This window comes from Vollenhovia emeryi, unplaced genomic scaffold, assembly GCF_000949405.1.
Source record: "Vollenhovia emeryi isolate VEMERY1.0 unplaced genomic scaffold, V.emery_V1.0 DF939265.1, whole genome shotgun sequence".
In the NCBI taxonomy this organism is placed as follows: domain Eukaryota; kingdom Metazoa; phylum Arthropoda; class Insecta; order Hymenoptera; family Formicidae; genus Vollenhovia; species Vollenhovia emeryi.
The window spans coordinates 105,214-125,146 of NW_011967101.1; the positions used below are offsets into that span (position 1 = coordinate 105,214).

The 19,933-nt window shown below is 40.9% G+C and overlaps 5 protein-coding genes across 7 annotated transcripts in view; 3 read left to right on the top strand and 2 right to left on the bottom strand.

Moving 5' to 3' along the window:
• The window catches only part of LOC105559541, a 5,012-nt gene extending 4,224 nt beyond the window's left edge, over positions 1-788 (top strand). Inside the window, exon 5 of the mRNA XM_012007909.1 lies at positions 567-788. Within this exon, the coding sequence (XP_011863299.1) occupies positions 567-588 (22 nt within the window). The 3' untranslated portion in view covers positions 589-788. The remainder of the gene's footprint in view (positions 1-566) is intronic.
• On the bottom strand, positions 7-7,652 carry LOC105559540. The gene is made up of 3 exons (XM_012007907.1): positions 7,431-7,652; positions 965-1,145; positions 7-634 (listed from the first exon to the last, which is right to left on the bottom strand). The coding sequence occupies exons 1-3, from the start codon at positions 7,513-7,515 to the stop codon at positions 457-459; spliced, it is 444 nt and encodes a 147-aa protein (XP_011863297.1). The 5' UTR covers positions 7,516-7,652; the 3' UTR covers positions 7-456.
• Positions 1,569-6,432, top strand: LOC105559539 (serine/threonine-protein kinase PRP4 homolog). Its single transcript, XM_012007906.1, has 4 exons — positions 1,569-1,716; positions 3,189-3,361; positions 3,432-3,850; positions 4,142-6,432. The coding sequence occupies exons 1-4, from the start codon at positions 1,660-1,662 to the stop codon at positions 6,364-6,366; spliced, it is 2,874 nt and encodes a 957-aa protein (XP_011863296.1). The 5' UTR covers positions 1,569-1,659; the 3' UTR covers positions 6,367-6,432.
• Positions 6,377-16,921, top strand: LOC105559538 (transmembrane protein 35). 3 transcript variants are annotated; one of them, XM_012007905.1, is made up of 5 exons: positions 6,377-6,459; positions 6,525-6,614; positions 14,295-14,433; positions 14,801-14,907; positions 14,971-16,919. In XM_012007905.1, the coding sequence occupies exons 2-5, from the start codon at positions 6,564-6,566 to the stop codon at positions 15,082-15,084; spliced, it is 411 nt and encodes a 136-aa protein (XP_011863295.1). In that variant the 5' UTR covers positions 6,377-6,459; positions 6,525-6,563; the 3' UTR covers positions 15,085-16,919. The 3 variants fall into 3 exon arrangements, with proteins under 3 accessions (XP_011863295.1, XP_011863294.1, XP_011863293.1); XM_012007904.1 differs by lacking the exons at positions 6,377-6,459; positions 6,525-6,614 and adding an exon at positions 7,694-8,130 and having other exon boundaries at positions 14,971-15,095; positions 16,273-16,921; XM_012007903.1 differs by lacking the exons at positions 6,377-6,459; positions 6,525-6,614 and adding an exon at positions 7,694-8,130.
• Positions 16,922-17,054: 133 nt separating this feature from the next.
• On the bottom strand, positions 17,055-19,430 carry LOC105559542 (vacuolar protein sorting-associated protein VTA1 homolog). The gene is made up of 4 exons (XM_012007910.1): positions 19,023-19,430; positions 18,429-18,866; positions 18,224-18,361; positions 17,055-18,116 (listed from the first exon to the last, which is right to left on the bottom strand). Exons 1-4 carry the CDS (start codon positions 19,144-19,146, stop codon positions 17,929-17,931), a joined length of 888 nt encoding a protein of 295 aa, XP_011863300.1. The 5' UTR covers positions 19,147-19,430; the 3' UTR covers positions 17,055-17,928.
• Positions 19,431-19,933: the final 503 nt, after the last annotated feature.

Genomic DNA, 19,933 nt, shown 5'->3' on the forward strand with positions numbered 1-19,933 from the left:
ATATATATAGGGGAGACCAGGGTTAGTTGGCTAAATTTAAGAGATAAGTTGGTTAATCTATTGTATTATATTTCTGTATTCTAACAGATTGCAGGATCGTGCAAGCAAGGATTTCAAAATCATCCATGATGTGTTTTTTTAAATCTTGCTTGCCCGATTTGATAAGCTGTTACGAAAAGCAGAAATAAGCGATTAGCCAACCATCTCTGTAGCTAACTAACCTCGGTTTCTCCCCATAAGCGCGCGCGTGCGCGCGATATGCTATATATAATAATATTCTAAGAAAATGGTGAGAATATACTAGTAACATTCTACTGATATTCTGAGAATATTCTTTAGGATATTCTCAGTACATACTAATAACTACGTACCGCGGGAAATAGGAACTTTCTCAGTATATCCTCAGTATATCATATGACGTATTTCGAATATTCTGAGAATATTATCAATATACGTTTATGATATTCTCCGAACATTCTCAGAATTTACATGTTCCGTTAGGGTACTTTTCGATGAATTGAAATTATGGCTTGAACTTGATGTAGAACATTCCTCTGTATTCACAGCCGATACAGACGATATCGATGACATTGGTGAAGATGGTACTGACAAATTGGACAGAGTACTTACTGTCCTAATGAAATAAAGAAAAAATATATAAAAGTTACAAAATTATTAGTTCAATACTTATCATGAACAATATAACTATTCTTACTACCATTTTAATGGTAGAGAAAATGTTAACATTGATTTTGAGAGTATTATAAAAATTTAGTTTAAAAACTGAAAAATACATATTTAAAAAATACAACATAAAAACTATATTTTCTGTTTAATTTTTAAAACTAAAAAAATATATTTATGAAAATTGAATAATAATAAAACATGTAATTTTTAAAATATAACCCAATATATTTACACAACTAAATTTTCAGTTCTTATTCAACAAGAAAATTATACATACTGTTTCGCTTCCATACAGTCGCTTAAGAAACTCATGGCCTCATAAAAGCGGAAAGTATTTTTCCTTGTTGCAGGAGCTGCCGATCCACTTGGAATATATTCGTTGCTTTTTTTCCAGTCCTTTATATAACAGTCTTTTAAATACTTCCATCTTTTTTTGATACTAGGGACATCCATAATTCCTTTACAATATTAAAAATTAAAGATACAAAAGGTTATATTTTTAGGTACATACGCATAGTCTAATAAAATCAATATACAGTTTAGAATACTGATTCTTTTTGTATTAAAACATCCAATTAAATTTTGTACAATTGTTAATTATAAAAATAATATTGGCCGCGTTCAGCAGACACAACTGTTGAACGAGCGCTCAATGATTTCTTAACATGATTGGCTGGATCTAAAAGTATTAGCCAATCATACTGAGCGCTCACTCAACAGTTGTGTCTGCTGAACGCGGCCATTGTAAACACAGCCCGCTGCAGTCAACAAGTCGCGCAATGAGCGCCGTGCGCGCGCTCCGGGGGGAGGAGGTGCATAACCGGAAACAGCTGTGATAGACTCGCCAGAGTCGCGACGGTGGCGGGTGGTCGACAGTTCACACGGCACTCACGCCACTCACGGCAGTTTCAGCGATGGCACGCGAGAGTAACGGAGTCACGGCCGTCTCGCTGTGATAGGCATCCGCGGAAAATGGGGGATGACGTCGACATTTACGCGGATTTACCGGGCTTTTCGTCCGAGAAAAATGTGAGACTCGCCGACGACGATGCTAAATTCTGCCTGCCGTGGCAAGTTGTCCCTGCTCGGCGCGCACTTGCGTCGCGGCTCGCTCGCGAGGGACGTGCGACTTGCGATTTTGCGCGAGTACAAAGTGTACGAGGGGCTCGAAGTAGCGTACGCCAGTTTGCGCCTGTCGCTTGCCGAGGGGTGCAATTGTGCCCACGATTTTTAACCGGACAGATCGTGCGAACTGCACGTGACGCCGACATAACCTACAAAACATTTCCCGCGCGCGCCATGAAACTGTATTCGCGCGTTCTGCCACTTTCAAGCGACGCTTCTCGATCGAGCTGTTCGCAATGCTCGTGTTTGTTAAATGTTATTTGATGTCCGTCGCGCGAGGAGAATTTTTAACAGTTTATCCATTTATTGTTTACTACCGTTGTTGCGTAGAACGTGCATCTGTAAATAGATTTCTAACGTTCGTTGCCACAAACTGCATAGAACATGAAAGTTTAGGTTTAAATTCGCGGAGTAGAACTCAGGCAGAAACTCGTGGAATATTGTATATTTTTGTCAACTGTAAAATAACTTTTAGTATTTTATGTTGTGCCACGAATCGTTTTGCTCTAACGAGTGGAGGTTACTTTAATCTAATTAACTGATATAAGATGTTTATTCGAGGGACTTTCTAAAGTTATAAGAACAATCTAAAAACATAATTTGGAACGTATTGTGCGTTGAGTTCACTTTGACGTACGGTACAGTGCATTAATTCGATTCGAGTAATGAGTAGACGTGGGCAAAAATCACTTGGTTATCTAAACAGATGCTTCTTGATGGTACGACCCGAGTCGAATCGATGCACCGCACTGTACAAGTGCAAATGTTTAACGTGACGCGTTTCAAGTAGGTCAATTAATATATTTTGCAATATCCAATTTTGAAGATGTTTACAAGAACAAACCCATACAGCGCGCATATCTAAGAGACATCTTTAAGACGTCTTCAAGTTGTCTTTTAGATATGTATGTCTACAAGACGACTTAAAGATGTCTTTTGGACATGCTGTATGGAAAGCTAGAGCTATGTGTTTTGGACTTTTAAATGCAATTCAGATTGCTGTGAGCTTCTTTAAATACAGTTAAAAATTCTCTTCTGGAGTCTTTCTCCAAGCAACGTAGACACCCTGTTAACATCAGTCTGTTGCTTCCTATTTTTATACTCGTGGAATCCCATGCAATGCGTTTCAGTTTCACTTTCTTGTGAACGCATCGAGGGGACGTTTTCATACCTTTGTACCTTAAATATAATTTAAAGAAGTTTACGTAAATTTATATACGCTACTTAAAGATATTAAAGGCAATGTATAAGATACCGAAGTAAAGAAAACATGTCTCGCAACAATAATAATTTATAAGAAAAAGAGTTATAATTAAATAACGTACACCACCGATGTAGAGAATCTACGAAATAATGAGCTTTTTTTTGTTATCAAGGACCAAGATTGTAACTGCAAGGAATTCAAGAGTGAGCTTAGCTCACTCGCAAGCAAACTCGAGGACATTCAAACGACTAAGGCGACCTTGGAGAGGAATCTGTCTTCCTTACTCAAAACTGCAAGAGCTGAAATTGCGCGGAAGGATAAGATGATAGATGATCTCAGGAGGCGGTATGAATTTTGTAAACCGTAACATTTTGACCAACGAATTCGTTTCTAATGGTCGTCGTAATGCTTGCAGGTTGGACGATGTAGCTTTTAGAAGGGGGAGCAGCAGGAGTGAAACTCCGGGTGTTTCCACTCACAGATTAGCATATCAGCATACTGCAGCTAGAAAGTATGAGAATATCCCCTCGACGCGTTCACAGGACAGTGAAACTGAAACGCATCAAGCTGAATTCCATCACGACGAGTATAAAAGTAGGAAGCCGCAGGCTGATGTTATTAGGGTGCCCACGTTGTTTGCAGAAAGATTACAAAAGAGAATTTTGGAGGACGAGAAAGAGGAGAAGAGGCAAAATGCATTAAAGCCTGGCGTAGAAGCTCAACTAGAGGATGTTCCTGAAGACGACGTTGCGGAGAACGATAGGGAGAATGGATCTCAATTCAGTGTAAATAACAACGGCAATGAATCTAATATCGGACGACGTTCTAATTCGGGTAACGTAAACTTTACTTTCTATATGCGATTATGTGTGCCGCGTAAGTTTATAGAATAGAATTGTAAGAAAGTGTTTTGATTTTTGCACAGCTTTTAATCTAACATGAAAGAAATTCTTCGTGCCGTCATATCAAAATGTCAGGCTTGCTGAATATTGATTTGTTACTGTTTGTATCCTGAAAAAAGTGTACAAATTTCAGAATTCGTACTTAAACATATTTAGGACAACTGAATGATACGCTCGTTAGTTTAAAAGTACAGTAATTTATCGTGAGGCAATCTTGTTGCAGGATCCCCAGAAAGAAACGCACACAGAAGGATTTTATCGAAAAGGACGAATGAAGAGGATGATACGCACAGACATAAACGTTTAAAAATTGAAAATGAAGATAAAGCTACGACCGAAGAAACCGATTACAATTACCTTATGCCGTATCATTTAACGGACAATCCTGCGGCATGCGAGATAAAAGACACCGTAAAATTCGAAGATCGGCTGAGTGCAGTACATTCGTTTAAAAAGGAAGAGGCTGTATCCTACAACGAGCGCAGAGCCACTTCTGAGTATCGAGACACGAAACAGGATCAAACGTGCGCAAATGGATGGAGGAATGCAGCGAGGGATCACGACAGTCTCAACGCCAGGAACGAACTGGCCGATAATTCAAGAAATCCTCGGACTGCTTCGACATCTAATTATGTCTCGGAAGGGTTTAGCAGTCGTTACAAGAGGAATGGGCACAGGTATAGTCCGCCAAGGAGAAGCTACTCTCGAAGCAGGAGCGATTACGAAAGTTCGAGCAGTCGTTTACGCGATAGATACAGTAGAGCGTACAAAGAAAAGAAGTACGATGATTATAGATACGACAGCCGATACAACAACGGGAGATTAAAGTGGAACTACAAGACCGAGGAAAATGACAGGAAAACGAGGCATACTCGTAGAGAACGTGAACGGGACAGATCCAGATACTCGTCGAGCGACGCTGAGGATAGAGAAAGTAGTTCGTATAAGAATTACGAAAATCGCAGCATGAGAAAGGAAAAGGGAACGGCTCTGAGTGATAAAAGACCGTACGAAAGTAATAAAGCTGCAGTGGAAGCTAATTTCCGAGAGTCTTCTAGTCGAACAATTGTAAATAGTACAACGAATTACAGCGTTGAGAAAGATATTGAACAGCGCAAAGTGAAAAACGAATCGGAGATTAAAAATTCAGTAAAAAGCACATTCGCGCGTGTCGCAACGGAAGGCTCGGTTGCTCTGGAGGAAGGCGAAATTTTAGACAGTCCCGAGAAGAGAAATAATTCTGCAACGATCTCTAAAAATAACAAAATGGAAGAAAGCAATGTAAGAGGCGTTCCAGTTGAAGATAGGAAAGAGGATATTTCTGTGGGCGCGTCCATTGATAGCAAATCGACATCACTTCAAAAGAAGGCACACAGTACAAAACAGTTAGAAGTGGCAGATATTAGTACAAGAAAGGCTGAAGAAACGTCACATCTTCTGCAACGAAGTACGAAAGATCGCGAAGAAATAATTCAGCCGAGTTCTAGCAAGAGTAATATGGCGATCGACGAAGCCTACAATTGTAGAAAAGACGAAGATTCGTGGAAATTTTACGTCAACGAAGATTTAATGGATTCCGTTGCTGAAAACGTTGGAGCGATCGAACAAGTGCGCGGCAGTGATGCCGATTATAAAAACGATGCTGACGAAACGTCAAAGGATTCTGAAACGGCTGTTATCGAAACTACCAAAATCAAAGAGAAGACTGCTACTGAAAGTGTTGCTAAAATCAAAGAATCAGATGTCTGTAGTATCGAAAGTGCCGCTAACAAGGAGGAAATGGACAATCCCACTATTGAAAGGGTCGTTGAGGTCACGGAGGTGAATAATAGCGGTAATAGGATCCATAGGATCCATAGAAACACCAACGGCGACGAACTAAAGATTTCTATCATCAAAATTGCTATAAAAGCGGAGGCTGTGTCGGATTGTGGCATTGAGGGTGGAGCTAAGAGTCACGCGCCGATCGAAAGCGGGACTTCTCGTCAAATGTCAACTAAGAGCAATGTCGAAATGTGCCTCAACGATCACAATTATGTTCAGAAGTCTTTTATCAACGTCCCGGATCCCGATGTGACCCAAGAGCCGCCGAGGCCGGTATGTGGCGAAGCTGCGGCGGAGTCGGTGAAGTTGCAGCTCCCGGAAGCAGTGTCGAGGGAAACGAAGGTGGAAGGAACGATCCACGTTCAATCGGTCAACAGTGTTAAGAGGACAACGTCGTCCACGGTGAAGGCTAAGAAGGGCCAGCAGAGCAAGGGGATACTGATCTCGCATCGCCGAAAAGCCGTGATACTGAGCGACAGTAACGCGTCCATGACCGTCCTGATGAACGCGAGTATAGCGAAAACGTCCTCTGTCGTTAGCAATTGCGACGGCAACGACGCCGCTTCGGTGAAGCCGCGTGCCTGCAAGATACCGCGAGCGACTGTGAAAGCGGCATGTAAATAATCATTGTACAACCCTTACGCTTGTAAGATATTAATAAAGCTGGATTCATAAGCGAGTAGTCGAGAACAGGGGCAGGTGCCGTTACGCAAAATGGTATGGTATTTTAGTTTGTTTCTCATCTTGAGCTTTAATCTTTAATATAAATCATTTTTTTTCAGGCGTGACGACACATGAAAGATTAATTTAGAGATGAGACAATGACTCGCGGGGAAGCAAATACTTTTGGAGCGGAAGACGGAAGCAAAATGGTAGAAATCATAACTTTTTTTTTGTTTTTATCACAAGACTGTCTACTTGGTCAAAGGATTGACAACTAGCGTAGCTTATTTCATATAAGAATGACTTCGCGGCCAAGCTCCGGCTGACTTGTCAGATTAATTTTAACCAGGTTACTGGACTGAATTCCACAGATTGCCCCTTTGTACGCTTCAATAAGATACTTAAAATTGATTATCTATTCATATTCGTGCCTCCTCCGCTGCTTCTATTTTCGGGTCAGCCGGTTTTCGCTACATGATTTCCCACTTCAAATTCGACACGTGGCGTCTTACTTTTCGCCTTTTCCACTCTCTTGATCATAAATTACTGATATTTCCTAATGTTCTCCTCAATTGCTAATTAGGCATTTATTCCATGACTCCGTATATCTTTGTAAATTTGTATATTGTCGTTCACAGTCATCTTTATTAATGGGACGTCATTGTATTTTCACGTACAATTTATCAGTACTATTATTTTCTTGTTACATTAAAGCTGTACGCATTTGCTTTCGCGTCTAATGCCTCATGATCTCCCCTGCACTTTAGTAAAATAATTAAAGTCTCATATTAATAATACGTGCATTACTCGACAAATTAGTCAAGCTAATCATCAACTTACAAGGTAATCAAGTTAATGAATTAGGCAACAATTAAGACCGCCCGTAGTTTGCGATCTACGGATCGATGAACGCCCCGGCTCGATTCCTCGGCGAGGAGAACATGTATTCAGCTCGAAGGCCAAATGGGAAACGAACGTAGTCGAGAGATACATAAAAGAAGCAGCGTCGGGAACAATCGAGTTACCTAATCGCGGTGACAAGTCAACACGTGCCGCCCAAGTCAATCGGAGCTCGGTCGAAGTCGGTCCGAGCGAGGGGACGTTCCGCATCGATCGGGCACGGAGCGGAGCGGCGCGACCGCGGCGCGGCGTCGCCGTTATCGATCAGAAAATAGCCGGCGCGACGACGCCGATACGCGCGCGTCCGCCGTTGACGTCACCCCGGGGCTCAGGGCGAGAGGAAGGGAGAGGGAGACGTCCGTACGCCGCGCCGAGCCGAGCCGCGACGCGCCGCGCTCCGGCCTCAGAGGACGTCGGGATGACCCGCGCCGTGGACGTCGTCGCCGTCGTCGCCGCGGCCGCCTACTAACGCGCCACCCAGCTCGCTCGACGCTCGACGATTATGTGCCCCTAGACGCGCCCTCGCCGCTGCGGTCCACCGCCTCTCAGACGACGAGATCCGCGCACAGCCGCGGCCGTCCGCGCCGCGCTCGCTTCGCCCCCGGCGACCGATCCTTCTCTTTTATTACGTGCGAGCCGGTCCTCGATCCGGACCGACCCGGCCGAGCGCCGGCGTTCGCGCGGCCCGCGTATCTGCGAGTCCAGGCCGCCAGGATGGGCTCGATAGTGCTCAAGTCGCTCTCGGTGCTCCTCGGCATATTCTTCGTCTTCGTCGGCACGATGAAGCTCACGTCACACATCAGCAAGGACCTGCACAAGGACCTGGTGAGTCCGCGTACTCGCGAGCGTCGGACCGATCCCACCCTCCTCCAGGGTTTCCCTCCGCGCGACGTTCAACGAGGCAGTGCCCTGGATGGCTGTCGTGGAAATGTTCGGGATTGTTCAATCACTTCCTAGATGTCTGTTGTATTTTCTAGGCGGAACACAATTCCGCGATTGGAATCCATCCCGAACATTCCCGCGCGTTTAGATTAAAGCTCCAAAGAGACTTCTCCGGGAAATATTTTACTCGACGACTATTCCGTAACCATTTTGAGCGTTTCCGATCTACTTCTCGAGTTTCTAAACTCATTGTAAAAAGAAAGCGTCGCGACCACTCTGTCCGTCACTGTACGCGGAACGGCGACATGAGCGATTCGACGAGCGGTAAAATGTATTAAAACGTCGGGGAGGAAGTCGCCGGGCAATGGCGAGCCGACAGGTTTCCATCGAGACGCGAGGACCGACCAAGTTGCCGCCGGTCGCGGCTCGACATCCGTTCGAGATTAGCAACCGATTCGACTTAACGTCGTTATGGCATTAATGTGTCGTTGCCGTTTATCAGCGCCGAGGTCGACGACCGACGGGGGGGAGAGACGAGATTTACTCGCTGAAATTGGTGCCGCAATTGTCAGTTGAATGTACGCGGAGAGAATTTTCCGAGGGATGAACCGCCGAGGGTTTCGCGGTGCACAGATTTGCGGAGTTGCTGGACATTACTAGGCATTTTTTGGGCCCTCGCTGGAGCGTCGTACAGTAAAATAAGACATGAAAATTAAGTAATTGACATTGGCGTGCGTGATTTTGGTCAGCGGTTTACCCCTCGGAATTTTCTTTTAAAAATTCACCCTGAAAATCATGCAATCGTGGAACAACGTGGCATTTTCAACAAGTTTATACGAGTTTTTGGAAGTATCATCGCGCACTTTGCTAATAAAATGTACACTAAGTTTAACTACTAGTAAAACGTACGGCAACGTTTAAAGAAAAACTCGTCAAATTCTTCGAAACGCCGCGTTGTCCCACGACTGCATGAATCTCGGGCCGAACTTTAAGAGGAAATGCCTCTCCGCGTGGTCCCAATTGCCGTCTTGCAATTGCCGAGTTATTTTAACGCCCGAAATTAATAATTGGCAGCGTGCAGACGCTCCCGTCCGCGATCAACAGGGCTAATCTGATCGATAAGTTTAGGATCTCTCTTTGGAGCTCAACGGCCGATCTGCAACCGAATCAGCGCTGCGAATTATTAACGTTATCAAATGATGTAACCGATTGATACTGAGAGAGGACGCCCTTTTCGCGGCCGGTCTAATAATATTTCCTTGTGAATTTTGCACGCCTTTCCCAGCTCGACGAACCGCGCGCGACTGCTCTTGTCGATTTTAAAGCCTAATCTACAATGTGTTCTTTGCGTCTAGAAACATTCTATTTTGTAGCCGATAGATACGTTTAAAAAAATTTGCCCGAGTGGATAAATTGTACATTGTACACTGTACAGTCGTATACGGAATATGTTTTCTCTTAAAATTTACCCTGAAAATAATAATACTATTTTTGTTGCTACAAAAAGGAGATACAGTGAAAGAGCATTGATAATCGAAAGCAAAAGGTGAGGCACCAACAGAAAGTTGTAGCAAAGCCTACCTGCTAGAATTAGATATGAAATAAAGATTGGCGCGAATAAAAGAATTGTGTAATCGTGGGACAACGTGGCATTTTGAACAACTTTGTGCTCTCGTAAAATTCCTCGAAATGCCGCGTTGTCCCAACGATTACAATATTTTCAGGATAAATTTTACAAGAAAAATCCCCTCCGTGTACATTGTTCGACAAATTTTTTAAGCGTTTCGCTCTGTCTATATAAAACATAATATTTCTAGACGCAGAGAGCACATTGTAGACGAGGCTGAAAGCGCAGCCTCTTGTCGGAGCGACAAATCTCCGTGTGCCTTCAAAATCGACCATCGTTTCGGCTCGCGAGCCTTTTTAAGTTCCCCGTGGAGAATTTATCATCGCGCAAAAATGTAACAATCAATTAAATACCGAACAAAGAAACCGCCCCCGAGCGGACTGACAGACCGGACGCCATTTATTGTCACGTACGCCGTCCGTCATCTCCTCGTCTTACGTAATTTCGCGGACGTCGGTGCCAAAGTGGATAACGTCGCGAGTCGCGGGCCAACCCCGCGTATCGCGTCCGCTCTGTCACGGCCCGGCTTGTTACGTAACGTTTACGTCGCTCGCAGCTCGTGGCTACCCTTGATTGCGCCGTGATAGCGCGCGCGCGCGCGCTTCCAGCCAGTGTTTCCCCTCGTCGAAGCTCCCGGCGCGGCGTCCTCCTCCCCGTCGTTCCCACGGTGCTCGTTTCCGGATTGTTAACGCTCCAGAGATGAAAAACTCGACGGCGAATACTACGGTTCGCCACGTTCATCGCGTTAACGTTTAGGCGCACAGCGAAGCGCGACGCGGTTCTTTCTCGCGGCGCGATGAAAGGCGTCGATCCAGCGAATTGTTAACCGAATATTTCTCCAAAGTGATCGACGTAATTTTACAAAGGGATAAGCCGTTGAGGTCAATCTCGAAAGGAACGGAGAAAATTGATCCTCGTAGCGCGCTGGTGGCGACGAGGACTGGGTTGTTGCGCGAAAGAGTTGCTCGAGGGGAGCGCTTGATAATGACCGAATCGTCGTTTGTTTAAAATTTTTTGAAAGGCGCAAATTGTTCCCCGCGTTCTGATCTGTGTATAAAGTGAATTTTGGATATGTCTGCACGGAGAGGATTTTCTTTTAAAATTTATCCCAGTGGGTAAACCGCTGAGGGCATTGCGGTGTACAGATTTCCAGCGTCGCTGGCCATTTTTTGGGCATTAGTGGGCGTTATTTGGCCTTGCTCGGGCATTGTAAATAATCTAAAAAGATAAATCGAGATAAAATAAGACAATAAGATAAAGTGATGCCCACTGGGCGTGTATAGTACACGGAGAGAATTTTCTTTTAAAATTTATCCTGAAAATTATGTAATCGTGGGACAACGCGACATTTCGAAGAATTTTATCAGTTTTTAAATTTTACCATTTTACTAGTAAAAAAACTTCCATAAAGTTCTTTAAAGTGCCGTGTTGTCCCACGATCGCGTAATTTGCAGGCTAAATTTTAAGAGAAGATTCCTTCCGTGTGGTTGTTTAAAAAAAAGTTTAAACTTATGTAGTTTCGCGCGAATCTGAACAGGCAATGCATCGGCAGTCGCGACATAAGAATGTTCTAATTAATTTAGGTATTTTAACTAATTCGTTTTCTAATTAATTTATTATCAAGTTATATCGCTTGTGCTTCCATTATTCTTTCCGATGCTGATCAGATTACGAAAATTTACATCAAAAATAAAAAAACAGCTAAATGTAAACTAAACTACGCGCTACAAAATGTTAATAAAAATGATAAAATGTCAATAAAAACGATAAAAGCACAGGCAAAGATGGTACTTTGGGTTCTATTTTTTCTAATTTTCTTGTCTTCCGTATATTTCGACGAATGTCATTTTTTACTTGTCGCCCTTATTTAAAACAGTACACAAAGAGGATACATCATGTAATGTGAGGTAGCGATGCTAAATAGCTTTAAAATCTTCAAAGCGCTTTGTTGTAAATCATATTTCTTGAACTTTGTGTACTTTTCCCTTGGAAAACAGCAAACCGATTTTTATATTCCTTTAGTCTCTTCAAAAATAACTGGATTATTCAGTTTTTAAAATTACACTTTTACAAAAAATTACGAAGAGTTACCTGAAAAAAAATTGTCTCTTCTCAAATCACAATTGAAATTCAGAAACGGCTTACTTAAAACAAAAGCATCGGTCAAACTCGTAGTCAATCGTACGAAAAAAAAGTAGAGAGAAAAGATATTTTTCGTATTGTTGATTCAAACACAGTTGAAAAATTTGTGTTAACAGATATCACATGTCCCAAACAGCCCACACAAATTTTTGTGTTAATTTAACGTAACATGGATATGTTACATTGGAAATGAGCACACTAATACTCTGTTAATATTTTAACACAAAATAAATGCAAATCTCAAAATAATTTGAAATAGATTTTGTGTATAAAAATTAACATATTTATAATAACAAAATAAATTTTTTAAATGTAATTTTTACATTTTACAGATGTAATAAGTCAAATGACAGTTCGAAATCACTCTCGCTTATGTTATATAGAATAAAATCAACATTTTATTCTGTAAATTTTAACAGATAAATCTTGTCACTAATAATACAGAACATATCTATTGTGTAAGATTTAAAAATAAGTATACATTGTGTTGTTTCAACATTTCTTTTCAAGTATTATAATAATTTTACATTTGGAGTCAATTAACACAAAAATTTTAACCGGCATTTTCTTTAACAAGAAAACACAAATTTTTCAGCTGTGAAGGCAAGAGACCGAAATAGAAAAATAGGCAGTTTCGTCCCGTAATTCCGGAATTGATATTTCCCTTAAATGTCAATTAAAGTCGACGACTAATTGCGTGGCATCGTGAATCGATCGCAACGAGGCCAAGGGCGTTCGGGGGGGAAAAAATACAATTTTTTGAAACCCGGTCGATCGTGAGGTGCGACACGTACCGGTGTCGCGTAACTCGTTATAGACGGTATAAAAATACACGCGGTAACGCGCGCTCGATAACGTATATCGAGGTATTATAGAATACTTATGTTGCACGGCGTTAAAGATTAAACGCTGATACGGCCACGTGGAAATGCACAATGGCCATTAGCGTACCGCTGTTATCGAATCTGAAATATTTAAGCGGTCGATAAATTATCATTTATATATTAGTAAATTATTAAATGTTCTTTCGGCATTGTTACATTTTTGCAAGCCGATTGTTCCTTGTTTTTTGTAGCATTTCCGTAAGAAAATGTGGACGTCTCTCGTTTCGTAAAGTACCGAAAGGTACTTCATTCATTCCATATTTGTACCTTGAATTAGCAAAATAATGTTGCGTGCTTAATTATATGACCTACGTCTCTTGATATAAAATTTTTAAGTAAGTCGCGTACCGTCGGTGTGTCATTCCGCTATTTCCGTATCTCCGACATTGCCCAACGAAAGTGATATTAAGGTAAACACCGGTGCAGATTGCTTGGTCAACCGCCAATAAGCTCGCTAAGTCGCTGGCGAATGATATTTATATACTTCGCGTATTAGAACAAGTCAGGTTTTCTTCAAGTCCTCGAATTGTCTGGGCTCTTGCTGCCAAAATGAGCCCTCGATTACTTCAGCATTATGTAAATATGTGCGGGAAGATACAGCGTTCAGTAACCAGTCACTTTGGCGATGAATAATGAGACACATTTTACCAACACCCGAAATGATTCTTTGCTCTATCGACATTTTATTATTATTATTGTACGTTACATTTGGCCTTGCGACTTTTAAGACGTTAACGTCAAACATCTTAATTCACTGTAGTCCAAATAAAAATCCGGGAATTTTTCATATAAAATGTATCCGTAGATGTTCTCTTTCTGTTCGTATTTACAAGACAAATAATAAGAATTAAAAAAATAATTTAAAAGATCATTTTTGTATCGTTCTTTTTGTTGCAAAAAAATAAAAGTTTGAAGAAACGAAAAAAATTTATATATATAATCATATATAAATCATATATAAATATACTACAATCGTAAATAAGATATGATTTTATATATGAATATACGTAGAATATTGTCGCATTTTTTACTTTTTCTAAAAAACAATGTAAAAGTTAGGTTTTTTTAATTATTCTTATTACTTTTCTTATTTAGATGAAGAGATTGTACAAGAGAAAGAAAACGTGAACATACTTAATTTTTATAATTAAATATGAAAAGCTTTTTTTCGAAAATGCTATTGAAAGCTCAGGCGAAGAACAAGATTTGTCATTAATTTCAATTTTTACTCAGCTACAACTCGAAAATTATTTTTGATATTTTTCTTAAAGAGGCTCGGATTTTTGACAACGGATATCGTAACACATATTACTTCATCAACGAACATAATTGTATATTTATCATGTATTACGTCTAGATGTACCATTAAGTATAGTTTCTCATGTTTCGTTCTCGACTATTATATTTTCACCGAGGACTATCAATGATTTGAATATGTTTTCTTTTGGTTTCAGAGAAAGGAGTATGTCAAGTACGCAAAAGTATTCCCGCTCTCGGGAACGCTTGACTTCAAGGTGCCCAGCAAGTGGTACCGAAGAGTCGTAGGCTCGCTCGAGATCATCTGCGGCCTCGCCATGGCGATTATTCCAAGTCGTAGGTGCAAAAGATCAACCACCTTCTTTGATTATAATAGCCTCCCTTCACAGTCACCTGTTCTGCCGAATTATCAGTTTTGCAAAATGTGCCACAACGTCAATCCCCTCAATTACCCGACATCACAGATCCTCTCATCATAGATATTTCTTGTCGCAGACGCTTTTGCTCGTCGCAGTCTTTGATTGCACTGGTTTCTTAACAGTTTTAGAAACTGGGATTCGATGAATTTCTATTTCCGTAGATTCCTTAGATTCGCTTCTCACGCTTGTTATCCCGTACAAATTCTTAGCTTCGATCATAGAAATTGTTATATTTGATAAGCGGAGCTGGTCCATTGCAGTAATCATCTGTAAATTGCTTCCAGACAAAGTTAAAAACTTATCGAACACAGTGCTGCTTCTTTTGATGCTGATGGCCGTGTATTCTCACTACATGGTCAACGACAAATTCGAGAGGATCGCCCCGGCACTGGTGAGTGATTATCAGCGTTATCGCGTGCGTTTCGTCAACTGTCAATCGGTTAAACGGTTTCAGGTATTCTTCTTTATGCTCACGGGGCGACTGGTGATCGACTGGCAGCTCAGGCGAGAAGATGCGCAATCGGTGACGGCGAACGGTGTCGACGATAAATCTAAGAAGCAAGACTGAGCGGGATTACGGTTGGAAAACGCGTCGTCTGTTTTCACTTTAAACCACTTGATTCCGCGATTTTATTTCTCGACCACTGATTCTGAGGAAGATTAGTTTATTTATTTCACATATAAGACTTTCTCTCTCTCGTTCTCATTCTTCCGAAAATGAAACTTTTATGTCGAGGCACTGTTATTCAATATATCTTTCTGGGTTCTTTTTGAATGTAAAGATTCGACACGCAATAAAAAAACTATGTAATATGTAGAAAGAAAGAAGACGGTGATTTGGGATTCTCTAGATTAAATTTGTAAAAAATCTATATCCCCGAAACTGGAAGTTAGATAAGGAACGTATAATTTACACTGATCTTTTAGGCCCCTGGGTGCTCGCTGCGGCTATGTTGGTTCGTGACGTCAGAGGCGAGAAATGACACGCTGAGAATTCTTGCGTGACATTTTTCAATAAAAAGACATTTGGAAACAACACGTCAGAGATCGCTGTTCGAAAAAATTTTCCTTGCAATAATCAATAAAGAGCTGTAATACGCGCGATACGAAGCCTACTTATACGATGCACTTATAAAATATGATTGAATTTCGTATCGCGTTTATTTTACGAATGTTTGTTAATTGTCAAAGGAAAGGTTTTCGGATAATTTTATAAGCGTGCTTAAGCGAGCTAAAGCGTTTTTCTTCTAAACAACTTTTTATTTAAAACTGTCACGCAAGAATTCTCCACGTGCCATTTCTAAGTCTCCGACGTCGCGTTTTCCAGCGTGGTCGCGGCGAGTTCAGGAGCCTTAGCGTGATTATCGAGATGAATTTTGGTTGCACTCTACGTGTTACTCTGCGCCCTATATCGCAATATAGTTTGCAGAATAAAAAGCAAGCGTGTGTCGTCACGACCAATAAGATTTACAGAATTAGTGCAAGTTCTCTAAAGTCTTACGACGGGATATTTTTATCGCCGATGCGGATTATTGGATGAATAGAATTTCTAACGATTGAAAATCGACGATGTACAATTTGATTTTGAATACCGATAGCAATTGTCCGATGATTATGGTCGGTAAATGTTAAGAGTCCTCACATTAATGATAGTGGTTCATCCTGCGATATCGGTCCATCAAGACACCATTGAATCAATGTCGATTGTCGCTCTCTCTCTGGCAATGATTAAAGAAATTATCTCTTTATATTACAGTTAAGCCGATGAGATGCAAAAGGAGTCAAGAGATCGCTGACAAAGAATTAACTGCATACTATATCAGTGAAATTAATTTAAAAATAAGTCAATTTGGTCGATTTATTCTAGTTGATAGTCCTTACCACTTTTAGTTCTTTTTAAAGCCATAACAGGACTATCACACGTGACAGCTAAATAATATGAAACATTATACAGTTACAATATAAGCAGCTATATAATATAAATAATATATGTATAGGAAATTATAATATAATTAGCTAAATTAGAGATACTCTTATTAAGCAGCTACAATAAGTGTATAATATATGAAGAACTATGATCTAATCATAGGAGGCTATGATATAAGCTAGCTGTAATACAGAGAAAGAAATTTAATCTGCTATGCGTAACACTAATCGACATTGATGCAATAGTCAGATAACCAATCGTCAGTGACACTAGCTTAAGCACGAGGTACTAACTGCCACTTGAATGAATGTGCTCTTATATGTACCGTGCGAACGTGCGTGTATGGAACATGTAGAAAATCTTTCTTAGTAATTGAAACATATGTGCGCACTAGCTTTAATTTATTTCTTAAAATCTCTACGTGCGAATAACGAGTGTGATCAGACAATTTGATAAATAAACCAAAATTGAAACTCTCATACAGAAACCTGTTCATTACTTGATACCCATTTGATAGTTGTTTTCATGGCAATTAATATACAGATTTTTAACTATGACAATTTAAGGAATGTTTACGCGTTTAAAATATTTTTTAATAAGTCGACACCTTGTTATGTAACAGTAATTGTATCTTTTCTCTTTCTTTTACATGCAATAAGAGAGATAAAAACCATTCACATTACTTATTGTTAGATGTATCAGAAATATTGCACTTATTCCTTTTTTTATATAAACTTTTAATATAAATGATTTATATATCTATTGATTGATAAAAACTCAAAGAAAATGTTGCTGTTTCTTTTTTACAAGACAAGATTTATACGCATACATTTTGGTATATTTATAATCTCATTTAATATTGTTTATATAAAAAATATATTACGTTATATACCAGACATTAAATGTACACTTCGTGTGAAATAAAATACAGCCAGTTATTTAGCACGTTTTATCAGTAATTATTAAGTTCTACAACTTGTGAAAGCAATGTTACCCTATTTCTAAAATATTCACATTCGCCATTTTAACAATCTATTTCAAGAGTCTCTCCAAAATAACTGATTTGTATCATTTAAATGTTCAATTGTCTTAATTTATTTAGCAAAAGATTACTTGCAAAAACGTCTTATCAACAATATTACTAAAAATCATTTGAAAAACTAGGTATAGTGATGTTAAAGCCTTCATTAAAAGGGATATTAATACTTCTAAAGCAAGTAGTTTCAATAAATATGACGAAACTGTAACTATACACCTCTCGTTGTGAACAGCAATAATTACAATCCGGAAAACGCAGTCCGTAACAATTTCTATTTTCGTTAAGTGCATCTTCGAGGTTGATTTGACTAGTTAACTGTAACCATGCCTCTTTTATTCGCCTTCTATTATCTCCAAGATTGTAAAAGTGAAATATTAGTAAAATATCTTTTACTGGCCATTATGCACGATACAGGCGACAGGCTCAACATAACTGATTATAAGACATCAATGAACGCGGTGCGATTTTCGATCCATCTCGTCCGTCGCGGGCCCCTCACCAGTAGTTAAAAGGTGCAGGGCATTTCGAAGGTTCTTCACGGAGGTAGCTACGTCGTCATAGTCCAACGCGCTGCTTGCCCATTTGATTAACTTTTGAGCCTTGGCAATCTGCTCGACTGACAACTGGGTACCGCCTGTAAAATTGTATCGTGTCCGAGTTGAAAGAATTCTCTCATATTATCGTATTCTTAGATCCATTCGCCTCATCCCGTTGGTAAACGTCAATTACACCGCGACTTACTTTCTGTCTTATACATATCATCTTCCGACTCAAACGGCTGCGTTCTCGCAGACGGCGGATTTACAGGAACGGGCGGAATGCTTCGCGAAATGTTATCCTTGGGACTCTCGGGATTCACATTTGATTCGGGCTCTCCGGCTAGTGGCCAGAAAAGCGTTGGTCAGAACTCGACACAAATTTGTAAGACTAAACGGTCAATATTTACCATCGTCGTTGGACGCTTTGAAGGAATCATCTTCCTCGTCGGCGTCTTTCATCGGACCTGGCACTGGAGTTTCCCCATTTGCGAGACAGTTGTGAATGTAGGCCGCTTTCCACTGGGCGTACTTCCGATTTTGTGCCGCTTCCACGCTCAGCTCTCCGAACAGCGTCAACACATTGTACAATATCTGAGCGGTGTAAAAGCTCTGCACCACGTTCTGGGAGAAATTTGCGGCCCTGTCGTTCTTGTCGGCATACAGGAAGAGCTTCAAGGTCCAATTCTCCAGGTGCGCCTGGGCGGCCACTTCGTTGGTGATGGCTTCGTTGTCGTGCAGCTCCTTCTTCGTCGTTTCCAGCCAGTCCATCAGCCTCAGTAGAAAATTCGTCTCTTCCGACGTCTTGGTCGACAGCTTCAATCCGGTTTGGAGAGCAAACAGGCGACCTGTTTGTTTCGTACGTGAATTTCAATAACTTCCCTTCAAGGTAGAAGACAAGGTATGGTAAACGTTTTTCTCTCTCACTCTCTGTGTCTAACCTACTGACATCTCTACGATCTCTAGACTTAAGACCTAAAATATTTTAAATATCGTGTACGCACACCAATAACTGACAACGCTATCTCGCTGGTCGTGCTTCGACGCGACTGTCAAGTATTGCTGTATGGATTTCAACGGAGCCGGAAGGCTCGGAAGCTTCGGCAAGTTGGGCCCCGTCTGTGCCATTGGAACGAGAAGTATCAAAGATTACACGTTGAGAGGTGGTCTTTCCTCGACAGATCGTTTCACGGATGTCCACACTTGTACGTCTTGATGGACGAAGAACGAACTTTATCGGCCTGTATATCAGCGACACGAGATTTTTTAACGCCCAAGACGATCTCTTATCGTCAAAATAATCGATCCGCACGTCGATTACACGCGTCCTTCGAAATACATCGCAGCGATGTTTTCACGGGTCCGTTCCTTTTAGCTGAACCAACTGCGCACACTCGGTTCACAGTTTATCTTCTTCCCTCCGTATTCAAACGAGAGAGATAAACTGTGAACCAGTGCAGCCAGTTCAGCTAAAAAGAACAGACACTACATAATCGACGGCGCAATTGTATTTTCAGAGAGAAACCTGAGAGCGGCCACGCCATAGGGTTTACTTGGGACCGATTTTCGCCATCAAAAGTGGATGTAAGAACTACGGAGACACATCTACTTATCGACACGGTCGATAAATATCACTTTTTGGTGTGTGTCCGTGCTACATCCACTTTTCAACATTGTCTTAACATCCATAAATTGTGGATATAGCATAGACATACGCTAAAAAGCGATTTATTGACAGTGTCGGAAAGTGGATGTAGCACGGACACGGACCAAAAAGTGATTTATTTACAATATATCGAAAAGTGAATTTAGCACGGACACGCACCAAAAAGTGATATTTATCGACTGCGTCGATAAGTAGATGTGTCTCCGTAGTTCTTATGGCTCCTGCCCACTGGACGCGGTAACGTTGCCG